Below are 19310 nucleotides of genomic sequence, written 5' to 3' on the forward strand. Positions count from 1 at the left end.
TTCAATGATCAAAATATGATTTGGATTGAGAATTATACGATCAAACGAACTTACCTGTAAATGATGTTCGATCGTGATTATGCTAGACGCTTGTCCGAATAGATCAATATGTAGTAACGTCAGTTGCTCGATCCGTCACAGTTTTTAAAGTCTGCTTAAAAATTCGTGTTTTCGGCTATAGAGGGTGCTTGGTTCCCTCATAGGACTCACTAGATTGACAAAGTTTGCACCGTAATTTTGATTTCAAGAAGATAAGATGGAACGAAAATGGTGTCCGATAGTGTAGATAGTGCACACTTTGTGTAGCTATCTATATTAAGTATAATTTTTCTAACCTGAATCTGATCCTGTTATGAGATGAAAAAAGCGTATTTGTTCAAAAAAGAAGACAATATCAACAAAAATGCCAGGTTGCTGCGTGGAAAGTTGCAATAATTGTAGCGGGAAAAACTAGATTATTTAATTTACCAACAGGCGAAAAAAAATAGCGAAAGACGTGAAGAATGGCTTAAATTAATCGGAAAAAACACATTGAGAAAAAGAGCCACACATTGAGATTGAGAGAAAGAGACTGCAATTTGTGAGGTATAATTAATGAGTTATAATTGTGTGAAATATTATGTATTGCAAGAATAATCATTACATCAATTTTATATGTGCATTTTGGAGAGGATCAATTTGAAAAAAATTGAGAAGATAAACAAAAACTTCGCCCATTTGCAGTAATTTATTGTATAAAAACACAGATAACGAAAAGGAAGATAATTCAGAAAAAGCAAAGTCCTCTGATCTCACTGATGTTAAAGATGTAGACTCTTGTAAGTCTTATATAATAAAATAATACTTATTGTTAGATATAAGAAAGGTACAATGCAGGTATTCATTATTTGAACTATTTTGTTATAATCATATGTATTATTATATTATTTATTTTAAACAATATTTGTAGATGGATATGAATACAATGCAAATAAAGTCGTCGGAAACAGTAATGTCAATTTCTGCAGTAATGTCAACGATGACAATGAAAATGAAGTAGATAAATCAAGATATTCTGAATCGATACGGAAATATCAAAAAAATAAATCAAATCATAACATTTATGATGAAGAATATATGACAAAATTAAGGAAAAGTTAGAAAGACTAAGAAAAACTCAGAAACAATGTAATATTTGGAAAAAAGTTGCAAAAATCAAATGCGATACTTAAAACAGTGACAAAAGTTAAGAAAACTTTGAAAAAGACTTAAATGCAAATAATTTTTTGAAAAAAAAGTTATAAAAATCAAATGCAATATTTGAAACAGTATTTAAAAAAGATCAAAGAATCTTTATAACACACAGAGAGGAATATCATGGTCTGCAGATACAATTACTAAAACATGAAACTTTATGTGGTTTGTGGACAGAAAGGATATGAAAAGTGCATTTTTCATTAAAAAAGAAATATAACAATATTGTAAAAGCAGCTGCCAAGAGTAGTAGAAGTGTAGCTATGAAAATATCTGTATCAAAAAAAAAAAAAACATTAAATAAAACTATGATGAAAACTACTGATTTATATGATTTATGATTTTATTTTCCCTCATTCACAAAAAAATTACATTACAAAATATATTCATAGAAAGACACATAAGTTTCGAATATCTATATCTATACTTTACTATCAATATTATACTATACTATACTATCGGACGCCATTTTCACTTTATCTTATCTTCTTGAGATCAAAATTGCGGTACTTTGTCAATCTAGTAACTTTACCTCATAACGTCACGACAGCATTACATTTAAAAGCCAACAAATTGCATAACGAATAGATCAAAAGGAGTTGGGAATAGAAGGGTGAGTTTGATCTATTCGGACAAGACGTCTAGCATAATAACGATTGAACGTCACTTACAGGTAAGTTTGTTTGATCGTATAATTATGCTGCATCGTCTTGTTTTCTAGATCAATATATAGGTGTTTAAAGTTTAATGCAATTTGTATTTGAACGTATTTAAGCATACATATAACTTTAGAACATAAACAATTTTTAAATCGTAAACGACTATTAACCCTTTGCACTCGAGGCCTTTTTCGCTTGCGCAAACCAGCAACTTGAGACGATTTCGGCCAAATTAGGGAAACATTTTACAAGTACTTTAAAATCATTTATAAACAAACAAACGTATACAAATAATAAAATTTCACCAATTTATTTATTTTTATATCAAAAACAACAAAATTTGAGAAATATTATACTCTGTAATTAGTTCTTGTATGATATTTCGTAAAACAATGCCCAAGATGCATTCTAGGTTTATCAGGACACGTATCACAATAATATGTTACTTCCCGCCTACCTCCAGGCGTATTACGGTCAGAGCAAACCTTACAGTCCCTTTTCGGCCCTTTAAGTATTATGTGCAGCTTTCCCTTGAGTCTGATGTCATCGGAATGTGACGTAGACGCTTGCTCACGATGCTGGCGATATGTTCTTTTCAATTGCTCAACAAGTGTTTTTAAAAATTGCAAATGGCTCAGTGGCTTTTCCCCTTTTTTAGTCTTCTCTTGTTTATAGAGAAGGTAAGAATTGATGAGGCAAATTTCCATGCCCCAAAAAAAGAAGCTTACGCCACCATTTCAGCGATTTTTGTAGAAAACAATATGTTGATGCATGTTGATCGGCCCGATCAACACCATCCATATATTTTATATAATCCAATAAAATCTTGGGTTTCTTGACGAGTACTTCCACACCACCTCGTATAATTCTTTTGACCATTTCAAGCGAATGCTATGCTGAGACTAACTAAACTGAGCTAAGACTTGGCTAAAAGTGTAAGCCGAGCCTGGTCCACGAAAGTATTTCCGGGAGGAATATCTTATCACACATCGTAAACAAGCAGATCGAGTTACAAAAGACTGTAACGCCGCAGCAGCGTCGCTCGAGTCGATACTTCAAATCAGCCGGGCGCCGTATCGGCGCCGCTCGAGTTGACACTTCAAATCTGGCGGGCGCAATTTCGGCGCCGCTCGAGTGCAAAGGGTTAATAAACTTTGGTAACAAATTTAAATGCGTTAATAATAGAATTTGCTATACTCGTATTTTCTATCACAGGCCGATTATAAAATCGTGCAAAGTTTTATTTTGCCGTTCAACCTGCGGCTTTCTGAATTGCATGCATATCTGTACTTCTTTGAAATGCTGCTGACATAGCCGTATGTCTTGTGCTATGTGAGCCAAACATATCTACTTCTATATCATTTTCGGTCATTACGCTTTTAATCTATCTACTAACTGATTGCGTTGTCGCCGCTCGACGCGATTTTTTATGCATCAGTAACAATATATCTTCATTCTCAGCTCTTATCCATGTCGAGAGCTCTATATATTGGTATAAAACTGTTGCCACGTATAAACATGGTTGTTCTTTGAAAAATGGCAGTCCTAACAACGGCTGAGTCCTTCCTGGACAAGTGTTTATTTGATCTGTTATTTTTATCCTTATTTCTGTTTCAACTCTTTTAATGTTACTAATTCTTATTTTTGTAAGTGTCTGTACTCTTTGAGCAATAACTAATGCCAACAGCATGACTAGTTCAAACGATAAATTCTCGTGCGGCCCAAGCATTTTTAAATAACACAACACTGGGTCTGGATCTCAGATTTCCTCATATTTCGGATTTTGAGGTCGTAAATGAAACGTATCACAAAAAAATCTTTTAATAATCGGCTTTTGCCCTCTCCCTTTTCTAACGATTAATGCTACAGCTGATCTATATGAGGTTATGTACCGTATGTTTAAACTTGGTTTAAACAACGCGTAAAAATTCGAGAACTTTCGCTATCGGAGCCTGAAATGGACAAATCATTTTATCTTGGCAAAAATCCCATCATAAATTTCACCATAAATTTAGCGGTTTTTGATATTGTTTAATCGTTCCTTTTGATAATGACGCCATCATCACTGGTATTAAATCTTAAGGAGCGCCTTTTAAAATAAACGCTTGCCTAATAATCTCGCAGCAATCAAGGAAAGCGACGCTCGTAATGGATGATGTTGTCTGCAATTATCGATGAATAGATCATTTTCAGGGATAAAATTAATTGGATCTGCTACAAGTAATTTTTTAAACAGAAAATTCCATGATTGTGTAGGCCAAAGAGGTACAATTAAAACTTCTTCTGCCTTGTCGGTAATTATCTTTCGAATTATTCTTAATCGCGAACGGGAAGAAAGCGTAAAAATATAAATCAGTCCACGATACAATAAACGCGTCTACAAGCTTCCGGATCTCTGTGCCAAGAGATTAATTTTGTATATTTTGCATTGACATTTGATGTAAACAGTCTATATATCGAATTTTCCGAATGCCAATTTTACTTCTTTATAGGCTCAATCAGTTAATTCTTACTTGATTTCGGTTTGTACGATTCTCGATTCTTCATCTGCATCTTTATTCTCACTAGTACTAATTTAATATAGGAAACAAAAATCCACAGATTGCGCGCTTCGCACCACTCTCAAATTTCTTTCGTTAGTTTCGATAACTTCGGAAACTGAATACTACCCATACAATTTATATATGACAATGCTGTTGTATTATCGATGCGCAGTATTTCACAAGTGTTTATCTTCAGCGAAACATTTTAACCCATAAAATACAGCTTTTAACTCAAAAAAATTAATATGTTCCTCTTGTTCTTGACTATTCCAAAAACCATATGTTCATTCGTCACAGGAAACTCTCCAATCAGTTATGGATGCATCGCTGAAGATTTCCATCTCAAACTATTCTTCCCTTATTGGTTTAGTGCACGACATTATATTATCAATCCAATCTAAATCTGATATTATTTTTACCAAAATTGTCATCTCTATCATAATTTTCGTTTGTTTTCTCTAACGCTAAAATTTTTTCTTTTTCCAAAATTTTTGTGTACAAAGATCCGTATCTAACAGGACATGCAGCTATTAGAATTTCGATAATTTTGCGAGTTCCCTAATTTTACAAAAACTGAAATCCCGAAATTTTCTTGCTATATCGTATATCTGAATTCTTTTTTCTCTGGTCAATTTTAGACAAAATTCCTCTGAATCAAAAAGAAAACCGAGAAACTTTATTTGTTTTGATGGTACGAGCCATTTCTCTAGATTTAAAATCTATATATCTAAAGTTTCTAATAACTGTCTGGTTTCTTTAACGTTTTTTCGATATTTTTGTGTTGATTGTCTAAACAAGAGAATATCATCGAGATAAAATACCGATAAAAACCTTTTCGTCTTCGTCCTCAAACTTTGAGCAGTTTCATTAATTTAGTGAACATGAAAGGAACTGTATATAAATGAAATACAATTAAATTCGTATAACTTTTTAAAACTAAACCAAAGGTATTACCGACATGATTTTTCTACGGGAATCAAAAAATAGGAATCTTTCATATCTAATGTTGACGTGAACGAATCTTTACGTATTAAGCGAATAGCTATCTTTTTATCCTCCATCTTAAAGTGAGGCGAGATAAACGCACTCAATTATTTTAAATTAAGAATAAATTGCATGTCACCGTTAAGTTTAGCGAGCAAAAAGTATGAAATAAATTGGTTTTTATTGAAATTACATCTAGAAATTGCACCTTTTTCAAGCAATTTACCAATTTCAAATTCACAAGCATACATTTCTTGTACTGTTAATCTTGGCTCTATACTTTTTAGTCGTGAATGTGATTTATTCTCAAATGGAATAATATAACCTTTTACACATTGTAAAATAAATAGATCGGTAGTCAATTTTTTCTATGCAGGGAGAAAATATTGCACTCTTCCTGCAATTCTCATCGTGTTTAATCCTTATGTTGACGATTGTTCTTGGAAGTCTCTCAATTTCTGTTCCGCTGAGTGCTCCAGTGACTCAACTCCCGGAGGGACAGTGTCAGTTTGACTTCCCGGATTGGTTCAAATATGCACCCTGTCTTGATCGTGATTATTGGAATCTATGATTTTCGCCTCGAGTTTCAATACCGAAATTCCTCCGCTGTCTGGTAACTTGTTTGACTAAATTCTTGGAAAATTTTTCCACAGCCTTTGCCGCTTTAAGACTCTCGTAAAATTTCTCGCCGAACAGGCATTTGTCGATCGAAGAATCGTCGACAATATGCTTTACAGTAGGATTTAGTCCCGGGACAATAAATTATTTTCTTGTTTTAGATATATCATAATGTAAGTCAGACAGAATCCTGCCTGGCACGGTGTTTGATAAATTTTAATACATTGACGCTTGTTAGTTTTCTTCACATTTAACCTCCGTGCTGATAGCGTTGATGCCGGCTTCTAGCTGATTTTGAGCCAGATACTGATAAGTATTCTTCTTAATCTGCAAAGCAGACAAGACAGACTTGCTCTTGAAATTTAATTTTGACATTAATGAGACAGCAATTACCTATTGTTGGATATTTTTCTTGGAGATCATGCTTCTGATCTTTCGATAAGCCGTCTCGCAAAATTTTATCCCAACGTTCCGCTACTGCTACATGGATATCAGGACCTATTTGATTATCTTTACCTGGATCATCTCCCAAAAAACCCAGCGTTGATTCATCGAGTTCCACATGTTTATCCGTCTCTTCGACATCTAGCTGTTTCACCGATATAATTGATCATGATGTTCTTTTTTATCGGTTCCATTCGCTGACATTGATGACTTTAATTTGCTCGAACTTGAGTACGATCGACTGGAACGTAACGCATCTCGCAGATAACGCTCACCGCTTCCTTCATCGAATCAATTTTTTAAATGTTTCCTTGTTCACCTGGTAAAATTTGACTGTTTTCAACTAGAATGCGACGCTCGTTTGTATTCTTTAGCGATACGCTCATCATTCTTTTTGTCAGAATAGTCTCTCTTTGGACGTTTGTTGTTGTGATGAGATCTCAAATGTTCTCGTCGAGTCTTTTCACGGAAAAAAGATCGCTTGTATTCAATTTTCAGACGACGTAGTTCATCCAAAAACAAGTCTTTCGTTGATTTTTTCCGTTTTCGTGAACTTCTCACCGAGTCATCTGACGATATATTTCTTCTTGAATCCCAAAATTTTTTAGAACAATCTTTTATTATGATTGTCTCGAATCGCACAGAAATACGTAATGTGACGAGGGAACCGGGCTTTGAAAACTGACGGATTAAGCAACTGCATACTACATATTGATCTAGAGGACAAGATGACGCAGCATAATGCACAGTTAATAATTGAATCGCAAAATCGAGTAATCAACTTAAAGAAGGACTTCATGATCATGACATCTATTGATTAAGAAATAATTAAACTATAAATTAAAAAATACTTTTATAATTCAATATTCGGCGTTATTATTGAAATATTATTGAATCTTGCCAATCTACGCCGACTTTTAGCCGGATGGACAGATATAAAAAAAGGTTCAGGATTTTTTTATTTAGTTTGACCCAATCCACCTCCATCTTTCATTTGGTCACTTATTTATCTGACACCCTGTATACGTATATGTATGTATCTTATTGTTAGTACGTGAAATATTTCGGCAATGTCGGCTGTGTCAAAAAATGATAGATTGCCTGGTAAGATATATCCTGCTATGTATGTGTAAAGACCCACCTTCAAATCACATTCCGATTAATTTAACTTATCATTAATACCTGCAGTATTTTTCCATTAATAATACAAAGAAAATTATTAACTTTATTGTTGTTTAATATGTGAAAAAGGAGAAAGTAGGAAAGATATAAATTTGATAACTTTATCTTATTGTTAGTTTAATTTATCATTGATCGGACTTAATCGGAATTTAATCGTGTATAAGAAAGTAATTATTTCTTTACAACAAATTTAAATGATTTGTTATATTTTCTTTTTAACTGCATTTAAAAAAAATATTTTCATTCTTGAATTCAGTCATATAATACATCCAGATTTTGAATAAAAGTAGGAAAGAGAATAAAAAAATTCCAGAAAATGTTTGAAATGTAAATTTTGATTAAGCATTCAAGTAAAAAAAAAAATATGAGAATATTAAGCAAGATGCAAACATAATATAAAAGAGGCATTATTTCTAAAACTATTGTAGCTGTTAGTAATTAATGGTAAATCAATTACGTCGTAATTAGAACTAAATATGTGTCTGTATTTTTTCTTTACAAGTGAGTACTATAAAAGATTGCTACATGGAGCAATACAATATATAAGTCTTAAACAAAGTGACTTATATACTTGATACAACTTAAAGAAATTATACGCAAAATTTTTAAAGCAAGAAGTTTGTGCTTTGTCCTATTTATTGTTACAAAGTTCTTTCTATCTGAATAGTACTTATGTGTCTATGTCGAGAAGATACGTCGAGAAGAGTGTCCGCTACGATGATCGCTAGGGAAAAGAGACGATCAACATTCGTGTATACCGTTGTTTAGATCCGGCACTCTTATTCCTTTATCGTACCTTCGATATTTTATTGATTGAACAGACTATCACAAAATTACTGCCAAGTTTGGATATTCTTTTGTGATACTTAACAATAGCAATATAAGATTAAACTTAAAAACGGTCGAATATTTGAAATTATTTTTTTTTACACTTGAGCTTCTTATCGCATCATTTGAAAACTAATGTCATTAATTAATTTTATTTTATTGGCTAAATAATATCTGGAACCACTGGATATAATAAGGAATCTTCTATGTTTTTTCTTAGAGCTATAATCATTTCGAAACAAAGTTTGAAATTTGATCTATCATTTGCTGGACTCCAACAACGTCGCATCAACTCGTACAAAGTCGATGGACAATTGAGAGGCTTCGGCAACCTGCCTCCAGCGCGTATATAATCTATCACTTCCTGATTAACTTTGCCAGTGTAGAGATGCTCACCCAACGATGAAATTTCTCACATCACAACCCCGAATAACCAAACGTCGCTCTGGGAAGTAAATACTCCGCCATACACCAAAGATTCCGGTGGCATCCAGCAAACAAGAAGACCTTGTCCTCTTTTCTAAAATGTGATTTTAATGAAGTTAATCTTCTAGTTCAAGTTACTTATTTTTAGAGACTTCCTGTTAAAGCAAAATGCTTTCATTTATCTCTTGCTTTACACGGAATGTTTTCTAAGTAAGTAACAACACAAAGTTAAAGGGAATATTCCTTGGTTTATTTTAAGAAAAAAAGATTATATAAACATATGTTTAAATTGCTTTGTTTCCAAAATACAAAGTTGTGCAAAGAAAATGAAAATTTCAAAAATCTGCAAAAGATTTTAATATATTTTATTTAAATTTGGTATATGCGTAATATTAATGTGATATAGTCTAACTTTTTATTAGAGAACAATCTGTGTTGTTACAAAAAAAAAAAAAATGGAAAACACTTGTACGCATGATCTTGGTGAACCTAAAAATGTTTCATTGATATGGTAAAAAATTTATCATTTCTTAATATCATATTTGTATCACATTGAATCACAGTGTATATATGATAATAATGCATGTAATAATGAAAAAAACCACATAATGTATATAATATTAATATAGGTAATAATAAAAAAGAATATAATAATATGATTAAATAAAATGATTTAATAAAAAGTGTGTGATAATACCACATTAATAACATGCGTATCAAATTTGAATAAAATATTTTCCTCTTATCTTTAAAGATTTTCAAAATTTTCAAGTTTTTTGCACAATATTAATATCTATTTTGAAAACAAAGCACTTTAAGACACATGTAGGACTTTTTCTTTTTAAAATAAGCCAAGAAATATTTCCTTCAAGTTTTTGTATCTACTTAGGAAATACTTTCTATAAATAGAAATAATTGTTCTTAAGTTGTTAAAATATATTATATTATTACAACAAAAAAAGAACTCCTTAAACATTTCTCAAAAATTTAATTTTTTATCATAATTGTATTTACCATGCGATAATAATCATCTTTGTAAACATCCCAAGATAATCCAAAATCGCCAATTTTAATGACACCGTTCTCACGATCTTTCGCGGATACTAACAATAAGCAATTTCGGCATGCGAGATTTCTATAAACAAAACGCAGATTTTCTAGGTAATATCATCTTCGCGCAATATCTTCAAACATCGCGAATAAATCTTGCAGACGCAGAGGGTGCGAATCTGACGGTTCCAATTTTCGATTATATCTCAAATATTTTAGTAAATCACCAATTTCCATTCAATAATTCCAACACAATTATTGGAGAATTTTTGTCTAAACAAACGGCCAGCAATCTTAGCACATATTTATGTCGGAAATGATTTATAAGTCTGGCCTCTTGTAATAATTTCTTTTTTTCTTGCGAGGAAGCATTTTTTCAAATCATTTTTATGGCAACGGATATCTCTGTGCCACGTTTAGCTAAATTCTTTACTTTTCCTTGAAATATCTGTAAAATATTTAAAATAAATTTAAATTTATACTTCATTAAAAAATATATAGTTTAATGTCACAAGAGACATTATTGCATTTTGTATTAAATATTATAATGAAAAATACATAATAAAGTACATAATAAAATACATAATAAAAAATACATAATAATAAAAATACATAATAAAATACATAATAAATATTATAAAGAAAAATACATATATATATATATATATATATATATATATATATATATGTGCGTGCGTGCGTGCGTGTGTGCGTGTGTGTGTGTGTGAGTGTATATATTGCGACGACTTTTCCCTCCGCGAACCGTCGAATGCTGCGCGCGTCCGCCGTAGCGACCTCTCCGTCGCGCGGATGTTCGGTTGCGCCGACGAACGGGAGTATGATTCGCCTGACAGGAGATGCGGGAAAAGGAATCGTGGACAAAAAGTAGAATCGAGATATAATTACACTCCGGGATGGGGGTGGAAGGTGTTCCACGCTTGCCGTGACGAAACCTTAAAACTCGCGAGAATAACGTATTAAATTGAATGTTACAGTAAGGTTTCATTTAGAATCGCTAATTCGATGTCGGTCATTATCAGAGGCAAAACTTGCTCGTTACTTTCTTTGCGTTGTCGATACACTGTTATGAAATTATAATATGCTTATCTAATAATATCCAAAATTTAAATCGCTTTTCTAATAAATAAATCAAGCTACGCGGTCGGAAAAAAATAATTTTTTTACATTGTGTAAAAAAATCACTCACATTGTGTAATTTAAATAGAAATTTTTGGATCAATAATTTACTAAATATTTTTTAATATAGATAAATAGATTTAATATAGATAATTTTTTAATATAGATTAATATATTTTGTTTCTAAATAATTGTACAATAATACCGTCGTATGTCCGCACGTACACATACAAAGTGATTTTGTCCCTCAAAGCGCGTTTACAGCGCTCATATACGATTATTTGCTTGTGCAAATACTCCTTGAGAAACAATATATATGAGCGCGCATATGATATGTATCAAGTGACGCAGTTAACAGTAGTATCGCAACGCCAAGATAAAGAACGGGAGAGAGAGAGAGAGAGAGAGAGAGAGAGAGAGAGAGAGAGAGAGAGAGAGACAGAGACAGAGACAGAGACAGAGAGAGAGAGAGAGAGAGAGAGAGAGAGAGAGAGAGAGAGAGAGCGGGAGATAAATTGACTGCGTGAGTAGTCATTATCCACCATTACGGCGGCGCACCACTACTAGGCGTGCGGCTCATCGACGTGGTAAAGGTCGGCGCTGATTGGTCAGAATTTACACAATAATAACTCTTTTATTAAGTGTTACAGATCAAAATGGTAAAAGACTTTTCTGTTCAATTTACTGTGCTATACCCGCTCACGAACATTGGCACAATCTTTGCAGGACATCCTGTATATAGTTATTGTTTTGTATATAGGATGTCTCACTTTGTTATTATTTATACTGTGAGAGCGAGTAGGCAATAATTCCGTATGTTCATCGTAGTATGTACCTCATTACACGCGATCGCAAAAGATTTTAAAAATGTCTACAATTTATTTACACTAAAAAAACCTCACAAAGGTAAAAAAAGTACGCCAAGTACATAAAAAATATTTCTTGTACTCAACAAAAAGTTAAAATGATGTGAAAGTTGAAAAAATATTTATCTCTAAAAAATAACTTATAAAAAAATTGTTCCCTAAAAAATAAAAACTAAATTGGAAATCAATAATTAAGCCAAGTAGAAGGAATTTAATTTGTGAATATTTATAATTTGAAATAATATTTGTCATAAAATCAATCTTGCATTTATAGAAATATTATGGATTTTCTCAAAAAAATTAAAACGCATTTTAGTTTTATTAAAAAATTACATTTATGTTTCAAATAATTTGTATAACATTAAATATTTTGTATAACATAGAAAATAGCATTATTATATTACTGTTTTTATTAAAGTAGTAAATCATAATATTACTTAACCCTTACTACAATAATGTTGATCACATCGATCACCAATTTTAAATTTAAAAATCCATGCCAAATATAGATCGATTTGTTTTAAAATTAATCATAATCTTAGCAGAAACCCGGAACGAAAGGGTTAAAGTGACGTATAAACTTGGCGTGCCCGAGTCGCATTACAAGTCATACATTTTTATTAACATTGATAATGATTTTTAATAATTTTTTTCAAATTTATATTTCAGGCACGCCAAGTTTTTATATGTCACTTAATATTAACCCTTTCGTTCCGGGCTTTTGCTAAGATTATGATTAATTTTAAAACAAATCGATCTATATTTGACATGGACTTTTAAATTCAAAATTGGTGTGATTAACATTATTGCAGTAAAGGTTAAGTAATATTATGATCTTTTTTTTTAGGGATTTTTTCAGGTTTTTTCAGGTTTTTCAGATTTTAGGAAATTTATTTTTTTGGGAACAATTTTTTTATAAGTTATTTTTTAGAGGTAAATATTTTTTCAATTTTCACATCTTTTCAACTTTTTGTTGCGTATAAGGAATATTTTTTATGTACTTGGCGTACTTTTTTTACCTTTGTGAGGTTTTTTTAGTGTCATTAATATCTCTTGCATAATTACTTTGCTTTTAAATTTTTATTTTACTATATATTACTGTACAATTATTTAGAAACAAAATATATTAATCTATATCTATATTAAAAAATATTTAGTAAATTATTGATCCAAAAATCTCTAATTTAAATTACACAATGTGAGTGATTTTACACAATGTAAAAAAATTATTTTTTTTATAGAAAATAATCGCAAACCTTAGATATAGGTATATGCTGAAGAAAATTAGTAAGCCATTTTTATCAAAGCCAATTTGCTTCTTATAAATCCATGTACCTCCTACTTTCATTCGTTTGCTCATAGACTGTTGTTTCGAATTATGTATTTTCTGCCAAATATCTGTGCGCACACCAGCCACGCCATCATCGATCACATATATTTTAATTTTTTTTTTTTTTTGATTCGCAATTTGTATGTTTTGTTCTTCTAAGATGATAACTATTAGAGAATTTTGGTCATTTATTTTGTTACATTCAAAATGAAAGATTTGACATATATTTGGAAGATTTGAAAGATTTGAAAACATGAATTAATATCAAAAAGTATAAGGATAATTTTGACTAGAGTTATCTTGATGTTATAATTGCATATTTTTATGTCTATAATTTTTTATAGAGATTAAAACAATTCTTTTCTTTTATGTAACTTGATTTTTTCACCGTTTCAGAATTTTAAAAAATGCTATTAAGTGCTATAATGATATAAGGAAATATTAAATACTAATTTGATAAATCGAGACTTTAAATAAAAAAGTCTAGTTCTTAAAGAGAGTTGGATAAAATCTCTCGAAATACTATATAAGTATATAAATATTCCGAAGATAAACAAGCTCAAAAAGCAAATGTGTCTATTAATTATAAATTATCAAACTTATTATTGGCAATCATTTTAAAGCATTATAAATTAAATTATTAGAAGCCAAAAAATTTAAATAAATTTTGGAAATAAAAAAAATGTCGCATTATAAAATATTCTCTATTAAAAGATATTTTATTCTATCAAATATATGTATATTATTTATATTGAATTATTAACACATAAATACAAAAACATATATTTCCGTAATAATTTAAGACTTACTTTCAGGTATGCAATTGTTAATTTCGTTGAAATTAAACGACAACATCGCGGCGATCAAACACATTGTCTTGATCTTGACAATGCTAGTGCAACTATACCTCTACTGCTACGCTGGTGATCAGTTAGTCTATAAATGGAAGACTCGGGTATAATGCTTGACAGTCCGTGGTATGATTTCGACGTGAAGATAATGAAAAATCTACCGATTGTGATGTTTCGAGGAATGATTCCTCATCAGATAACGGTCGGAAAATTCCTACCTATGCATTTATTTTTTTTTTAAAGATCTTGAAAGCTACAGGTTCCTATCTCTCCGTTCTTAGAGTGATGATAAGTGCATAAAAAAATAATGAGGTTGAATCACCCAAGTCGAAGTTAGTCTCCTCCTTTTTAAAATTAACTAATATCAAAAGTTGTGCTAAGTTTGTGCTATATTATTCTCAAATATTGAAACTATAATATAAAAAAATAAGAAAAAATAAGAAAAATGATTAATTTAGTTAATTCCATGTTTTATTTTTTTTTTTAATTTTCTCAGTTGTGCTAAATTGTGTTAACAATGTGCTAGTATTATTTTAAAAAAGTAATAAAGAAGAAAAGAGTCACGCGTGCGTTAAAAAACAATTCTGGACAATAAACATTATATGCAATTATCATTACGAAGTTAATTATAAAGTCAATTACAAAATTAATTATATAGTCGAATTATGGACATTGAATTAAGAGCGAAGGGTTGCACTCAAGAGTAAAATACTTTTAATATTGCTATGCTAAGAAAATCAATAATTATACTGACTTGTGCAATGCTAGCACAATTCAGATATGCAATTATATTTGGTTATTTAGATAATTGATGCAAACGTAAATGTTAGTTACAGATAGTATTAAAAATTATGAGTGGAGTTCCGAAAAGGGCTTTTTACCTTTTTCTCTTAAAATATGAGTTTCTTGCAGGAGTCGCCAAATATCTTTTTATGAAAGAAAGCTTTTGACAAAGTTTCATAGAAATAAGAGCTTTTCAGAACTTTATCCTAATTATTTTACATTTGGTACACCCAGTCTACAGTTAATACAGTTTTAATATAATTTAAAAAACATATGTAGATATTTACAAATATTTTTGATAAATTTATTTAAAAAAATAACTAATGATAAAATTTATTGTTGCTTATCAGGATATTATAAGGTCAACTACAATGCTAAAAACTGTCAATTAATTTTGGATTATCTAGATAAATGAACCCGATTTTAGAAAATCTTTAAGACAAAAGGCTACGAAAAATGGGCATATCTTTATGGTGAAATTAACTGTAGAACTGTAGCCCACGATAAACTATTGGCCATTTCAATGTAAAATTATCAAGTAAAATTTCTTATAAATTCACAATATTCTATAGCTACGGTTTTCTGCATAATACGACATATATAAGATCAATTATTTTATCAAAATACGCAAGACTATATGTAAATTAAACTCTTCTAACAGAATTTTATTTTATTTTAAAATATATTATCATGATGGAAAGAATAGATTTACTGTACGGTCTAGCTATGGTAGATCATTCCACTTGATGGGAAATATTTACCACTTTAAAAAATAATTAAAATAGCAAACTTATTAAATTATCGGTTTGCACTAGACCTATTACTGTTAAAAGTTATTTAACTACAATATGTAATACAATTATAATGCACTGTTACGTTTTGGTGACTCCACGATTCTTTCCTTCCGCGAAGTTGCGGCAATCGTCTATTGGTGATAAAAATAAATCGAGCACCATCCATTTCGTAAACTCTTAGTCACTAACTATATCAATGAGGAAGAACCGTGAGAAAGATGCAAGAAGATCGGTGATGAAACCATGTCAATCCCTTCGAAAGATTTAAAATTGATAAGTATCCCTTACAGTAGAATTTCCCGGTGGAAGAATAAAGCAATACCAAAAGATATAAATTTCTTCGAACGAAATTTCTTCTAACGAAATTGGATCAATAACGATAAAACTATCTCAACAAAGAAAATTAACAAATAGAGTCGTACCATTTGAAATAAGAAAATAAATTCTTTCTTAATCATAAGGAAATAAGACTTTCTAATTATTCACGTGCGCAAGACACTGCCAGAAAAGGCAATAATCAAGGGAAATTGATATCAAACTCACCCATCGATGATCACCGTGAGTAAAAAACGAGAAGAAGGAGAAACACCCCGCCTAGAAGGCACTGGAATAATTTCTAATTCGTTAAATTTTCAGAGGATTCCTACTTCTAAAAATTAGAACATACTTCCGGAAAAGAACTATAAAAAGGAGATTCATAAGACTCGAAAATAATAATTCAGACTTCAGACAAGACTTCAGACAAGACTTCAGATTTTATTCATTCACCAGTTATTTTTACCGCTAGTCTTATTTTGTGCTTTAGCATAGTGAGTTATGAGTTAGTTACTGTGCAATCAGTGTCCTTATTTGGCATCATCTCCAGAGCAACTTATCTGCAACCACGAATCGAGCATCGAGTTATCGACATGAAACACAGAGCAAAACACTGCACTAATTCGCCATCCTTTGGACTCCGAATCGCTATTCGTAAAAAGTAAGTCTAATTAAATAATTCTCTTTTCTCCTTTGTTTTATTTCTTATTTAAATCAGAACAATTCTGTTAGATGTTTTTATTCTTTTAAATCATTAATTTGTTCCGAAATAGCCGTAATAAGCTTTAGAAAATTTTAAAAACCGAATTTAATTCATATGCGAGCGATCAATTTTATACTTTCGACTGTTCCACGCACGCACGCACGCACGCACGCACAATATCTATATATTTATATATGCATACTTTTTAGTAATATGCATACAAAATAAAATTTTAGAGTTGAATGTTTTCAAATATATAAATTACAATAAAAAAATCTCACAAAGATAAAGAAAAAATTAAAATTTTTACAAAAAGCAATGAGATCACAATAAAAAAACCTCACAAAGGTAAGAAAAGGTACGCCAAGTACATAAAAAATTTTCCTTGTACACAACAGAAAGTTGAAAAGATACTTATCTCTGAAAAATGACTAATAAAAAAATTTTTCTCTAAAAAATAAAGAAACTAAATGAAATCAATAATTAACAGGCCAAGTATTTACAAGTAATTCAGTTTGTAAAGATTTGTAATTTGAAATAGTAGATATAATAAAATCAATTTTTATAGAAGTGTTTTAGACAGATTTTCTCCTTAAAACTTAATTTTTATTAAATTTAATTTTTATTAACAGAATAATTACCGAAATAAGTTTAATTTTGAATAATATATTACAAATTACATTACTTTAGTGTTTATTAAAGGTATTATATGCTATAATATCAAATCATATTGTTTATGTTAAGTGTAATTACAAATCTTTAGATTTACAAAGTATATCTTACAGGATGTATAATTTGAAAGAAAATTTTTCATAAAATCTCAGTCGGCGCGCGCGTATAAAAAAAATATACAAAACAAAATATAAAAGTTTTGCGTTCCGGGGTCTTAAACATATACATATAATTCGTATACAATATTTCATATTGTGTAAAAATTACTTGCATCATTTATTATTATTAGTGCAATTAGGATTTCTTTGATTTATAAAATATATTTAATAAAATATATATAATTATATTAGGATTTCCTTGATTTGCAAACTATATCTTATGAAATATAATAATTATATTTTAAGATTTCTTTGATTAGAAATATATATTATAAAATATATAAAATAATTGTATTAGAATTCTTTGATTTGCAAAATATATCTTATAAAATATATATAATAATATTAGAATTCTTTTGATTTGCAAAATATATTTTATAAAATATATATAATTATATAAATAAATATATGATATAATATGCAAATAATTTTCATATCACATGCAATATTGTATAGACAACACAAATCTAGTTCCATGTTTACGACGTGCACGCCAAGTTTTTATATTTTGCTTTGTAAGTTTGTTTTATACGCGCGCTCCGACTGAGATTTTATGAAAAATTTTCTTTCAAATTATACATCCTGTAAGATATACTTTGTAAATCTAAAGATTTGTAATTACACTTAACATAAACAATATGATTTGATATTATAGCATATAATACCTTTAATAAACACTAAAGTAATGTAATTTGTAATATATTATTCAAAATTAAACTTATTTCGGTAATTATTCTGTTAATAAAAATTAAATTTAATAAAAATTAAATTTTAAGGAGAAAATCTGTCTAAAACACTTCTATAAAAATTGATTTTATGATATCTACTATTTCAAATTACAAATCTTTACAAACTGAATTACTTGTAAATACTTGGCCAGTTAATTATTGATTTTATTTAGTTTTTTTATTTTTAGAGAAAAATTTTTTTATTAGTTATTTTTCAGAGATAATATTTTCAACTTTCTGTTGTGTACAAGGAAAATTTTTTATGTACTTGGCGTACTTTTTTTACCTTTGTGAGGTTTTGTTTATTGTGATAAGGATTCTTTTTACATTCCAATAGTTTTTCATAATTTATACGGTTACGATTCACAATTTATTATCAAGGAAATAGCTACAGCGTTCAAAGGGAGAATCGATGTATTACTGATAACGAAAGAAAAATATATATCTTTTACAAAAACTGTTAAACTTGCAGAAGAATCAAAAAATCATATCAAATTGCGTTTTATAGATTCATATAAATTTCTTTCAGCCAACCTTGACAAATTGGCATCTTTTTTAAATAAAGACAAACTCAAAATTTTAAAATCAAAATTTCAAAATGTACAAGAAGATAATTTCAGTTTATTAACACGAAAGGGCGTCTTTCAGTACGAATATATTGACTGCGATAGGTTGGAAGATACGTGTTTACCACCGCGCGATTCATTTCACAGTTCTTTCACCGATGACACTGTATCCGAGAGCGTGTAATCGCGCGCACGCCAAGACTGTCTGGAAACGGTTCTCCATTCTAACGCTAGGCGAATACAGCGATCTATATTTAAAAACACATGTCTTCTTATTAGCAGATATTTTTGAAAATTTCCGCGAAAGTTGCATTAAAAGTTATGGCCTCGACCTCGCGTATTATTTTACTCTCCCCGGTTACACGTGGGATGCCATGTTAAAACATACAAATATTACTTTCGAATTACTTACTGATATCGACATGGTTATGTTTATCCAA

General features: G+C 30.1%; 1 protein-coding gene and 1 pseudogene across 1 annotated transcript; one reads left to right on the top strand and one right to left on the bottom strand.

Annotated features, from left to right (window-relative positions):
- The first annotated feature begins 403 nt into the window (after positions 1-403).
- Positions 404-2403, top strand: LOC126850594 (uncharacterized; annotated as a pseudogene).
- Positions 2404-8297: 5894 nt separating this feature from the next.
- Positions 8298-10248, bottom strand: LOC126850701 (leukocyte tyrosine kinase receptor-like). Its single transcript, XM_050593957.1, is given in 2 exon segments — positions 8298-9011; positions 9932-10248. Coding segments are annotated over 2 exon segments (630 nt in total). The 5' UTR covers positions 10205-10248; the 3' UTR covers positions 8298-8654.
- Positions 10249-19310: the final 9062 nt, after the last annotated feature.

This window comes from Cataglyphis hispanica, chromosome 6 (assembly GCF_021464435.1).
Source record: "Cataglyphis hispanica isolate Lineage 1 chromosome 6, ULB_Chis1_1.0, whole genome shotgun sequence".
Taxonomy (NCBI): domain Eukaryota; kingdom Metazoa; phylum Arthropoda; class Insecta; order Hymenoptera; family Formicidae; genus Cataglyphis; species Cataglyphis hispanica.